We start from the raw sequence: 3,758 nt of genomic DNA on the forward strand, positions 1-3,758 counted from the left end.
TGCCCTGGCCTTTTGCCCAGTGCTGGAGGGACTGCATTCATTCATTTGTCCATAACACTCATTAACATTGAAAATGTGTTTCTATTTGCCAAGTCTTGGCCAAGTGTAATTCTCAAGACCTAATACCACTAGATGAAGAGCCCACACAGAGACTGTCCACTTGGGTCTTTCCCTCTGACAGAAGCTCTGGTGCTTTTTAGTCCTTCTGTTTTCCTTTCTAATAAAATCCTATCTTACCACTGATCTGTGGACCTTGGGTTCATTCCTTGAATCCCTGAGACCAAGGACCTACTGAAGAGAGAAATTCCAGCAACAGTACAGGACTGTCCAGGAAGTATCCAGCTGTGAGTGTGAGAAATAGAGACACAGCCGGGTACTCTCTGGACAGCCCTTGCACTTGTGTGATTTCACAAAGGAACTGGAAGGGCGTTGCTTGCTACGGTACTATTCTTAATGGGTGACAATGAGAAACAGCCCAATAATCCATCAAGGGGAGAAAGTCCAGTTGTGACAAGGGCACTCACACTCGGCAGCGCTCTGCGGCCTGCCTGGCAGGTGCTTGGCCTCACATTTCTCCTGTATATTGCCCTCCTCATGCTCCAGTACTCACAATGTGGAATGAATCCCCACCTCTCCACCCTTCCAGGAGCTGCTGGGCACTGATTTGGGATTCTTATGGAAAAGCAGCATCTCTGAGAATCCAGTGGGACAATGGCCCCCTCCTCCCTCTAAGGCCCAGGCCCAGCCCCGGTGGGCTGTGTGACACTTGTCCTGGCTGCTGCCTATAGCCGTGGAGTCTAGAGGCCAGATGTTCATGGAACTGGGGTCATGACACAATGGAAGGAGACCCCTGAGGGCACCTCCACTCAAGGGCAGAGCAAGAGGCACTTGCCCACTGCCTGTGGCCCTCTGATTGCTATAGGAACCAAAAGACTAAGGCTGGCAGGTGAGAGTGCCCTCACCAAGGCAGGGCACAGGTGCTAGATTACATCACAAAGTGTGACTGTCCTGCATTGTGTGGACTCAGAAGGCCAAGCCAGACCAGAGATGAGGATATGCAGAGCCCCTGACTGGGGTGTGGGCACAAACAGGAAGTGCTGGAGCTCCTGGAGAACTGCAGTGGGAGGAGGCTCAGAGCCCACCTCCACGAAGAGGTGGAGGGTGCCAGCAGAAGCAGGCTGAGAAGCTGTTGAGGGCTGGGCCGGGGAAGCTTAGGGGCAGCGACGGTGTTCACACTCACATCTCATAGGACTGAGAAGCAGGTCACCAGGGGAGCGGTGACAGGCACAGGGGTAGGTGTAGACACATTCAGGTCCAAGTGGAGGGCAGTTGTCCCTAGAAACACAGACCAGGAGGAGGAGGATGCTGGTGGCAGAGGCGCCTTCACTCATGCCATGGGTGGGTTTACGCAGGGAAGGCCTAGAGGGTGGTCCTAATGGCTCTGTTTTGAATCCAGCTGGGCTGATGCTGAGAAAAGGAAGCGTGTGGCCGTGAGACTCTAGATCCACAGCGGCAGCAGCAGTGGCCACTTCCCACGACCTGTACCACTGTCGCTCCAGCCCCAAGGGGACGAGGAGACTGGCCTGTGCCTCCTGACGGGACCATGAGCACAGCCTGGTGCCTCTCCCTGCTCTTCCTCACCCTTCCTGTGGCCCTGGTGGCTGACATAGACCCAGGGGAGAATGAAGTGATGGTGTTGAAGAACTTTAAACCCATCGACGCCTCACACTCCACCGTGAAACAGTGTCTGTGGTTTGCCATGCGACAGTACAACAGAGAGAGTGAGGACAAGTATCTCTTCATGGTGAACAACGTACTGCAGGCCCAGCTGCGGGTAAGGTGTTCTGTCCATGCAGTGGGGCATTTGCGCATGGCAGAGACTGAAGCCAGGCTGAGAGAGTGGGCTGTGGGGAACGTGCTGACCCTCAGAGCACCCATCACTGCAGGGCCCACAGAGCTCTATGGGCTCAGGCCGCTAAGTGCTTTGTACATGTTAACTTACTTAAACCAAACTGCAAGTCAAATGTTAATGTGTTTACTGGGGTTAGGAGACAAACTGAGTGCTGTGAACAGTTTGTAGTGATGCTGTCACAGGACACGTGTAAACCCACCCAGGCAACATGGAATGCGGGGCTGGAGAGAGACACAGACTCCTTTAATTTTTTTCAGTCCAATATTTCTTGAGCAGAAGTGGAGATGTACTGATTTTCTGTTTATAAAAACATGGCTTCGCAAGGCTACCAGTTGCCCAGCTCAGCTGATTTCTTTCTATAAACCTATAGTTGTTCTACTCAATTAAAGACTCAACAGAGAACAAGACAGACTCAGGCCTGCATGGGCTGTGGGCTGAGTAGGTGGGAGGAGCTTTGGGTGGGGAAACCCCAAAGGGTGGGCTATTTTACAGGAGTTTGAGCAGTGAGTATGGGAGGTGTTCTCAGCCTGTCAGGCCCACGTGAATTGTAGCATCTCCAACCCAAGGGAACTGATGGTTCTGGGGATCCAATCCTTTCCCCTAGCCTTTATTGCAATATAGCATGCCCCAGACTCAGGGACAGACAGTGAAATTAGGTCTTGCCCTCAAGGAGGCCCTAAGCCAGAGAAGAGCCTGTGCCCAAGTATCTTGCTGCAGGCAGCTGCTGGGGGTTTCACTTGTATCAGTGTGCAAAGGAATTCAGGCAGTAGGCATCCCCAGGCCTCCCCTAAAGATTCTCCTGGGTGGGGGGTAAGGGAGGAAAGGGGCGAGAGGAAGTCAGAGTTATTTTTGTGTTTGCTAATGCTTTAAAAAAATAAAATAAAACCGTTTCTAGTAAAATTGCAAATTGCTAATTGACAGATCACACATTGTCTGGAATACATTATTGATGTTGAAATCATGCGCAGCAATTGCAAAAAGATTTCGAGCAATGATGAAAACTGTGTCATTCAAGAGAACTCCAGGATGAAAAAGGTAGGTGACAGTGCAACTGTCTGTGACAACCGTGAAGCTCTGAGCTTCAAGCAGAAAATATTGGGGCCCCCCCAACCCTCCCTTTGAGGTCAAGATCATTCCAAAATTTTATTTGATTGCCAGTGAATAGCCCCAGATTGGCCAATTTTGCAGCCTCAGAACAGAGGTCGTGGGGCCACACCACATGGAATCCTTGGGCCTTTTCCCCACGCCTCGTCCTAGGGTCAGGGTGTGGTCAAGGCCACTGTCACCTCAAAGGCCCTGTTGACTATGGCCTTTTGATGCAGGAATATTCACCAACACATATACCCTGGAAATCTGTCCTCTTGGGCACAGACTATCCACCCACTGTTCACAGTTGCTCACTCGTGTACAGGCACAAAAAGAAATTCATTAATTCACTCATATAAACGTGTTGAGCAGCAGGCAGTAGGTCTATTCTGGGTGCTGTAAAGTAGCCATGACTCAGCCAGACAGTGTCTCTGGTGTCCTGGGCTTCCCATCAATTTTTGCTGTGATTATCATGGATATCCACAAAGGTCAGGGAAAATCCAGAGACTCCAACTGAAGGGCTGACTTGGCCCACCCAGGGAGTTTGGCATCAAGCTTACATTTCCGAGTTGGGAAAGATTCCAGATTGTTCACCTGAGTGCTTAGTCTGAGACTGAAGGGGTCCTCTGTAGGAGATAAGCTCTCTTTGATAACTATATTAGCTATTTTTTCTACATAAGGAAGGCGCCAGCCATGTACACCTAAGGTAGCGGGTTTGAATCCAGCCCGGACCCGCCAAACAATAATGACGACTGCAACC

At 50.9% G+C, this 3,758-nt stretch overlaps 1 protein-coding gene across 1 annotated transcript in view; it reads left to right on the top strand.

Moving 5' to 3' along the window:
• Nucleotides 1-1,603: 1,603 nt before the first annotated feature.
• Nucleotides 1,604-3,758, top strand: part of CST8 (cystatin 8) — a 7,292-nt gene continuing 5,137 nt past the window's right edge. Inside the window, exons 1-2 of the mRNA XM_003803684.1 lie at nt 1,604-1,834; nt 2,834-2,947. Coding sequence (XP_003803732.1) covers nt 1,604-1,834; nt 2,834-2,947 — 345 coding nt within the window. The remainder of the gene's footprint in view (nt 1,835-2,833; nt 2,948-3,758) is intronic.

Source organism: Otolemur garnettii, unplaced genomic scaffold, assembly GCF_000181295.1.
Source record: "Otolemur garnettii isolate 467f Iridium unplaced genomic scaffold, OtoGar3 scaffold00416, whole genome shotgun sequence".
NCBI classification, from domain to species: domain Eukaryota; kingdom Metazoa; phylum Chordata; class Mammalia; order Primates; family Galagidae; genus Otolemur; species Otolemur garnettii.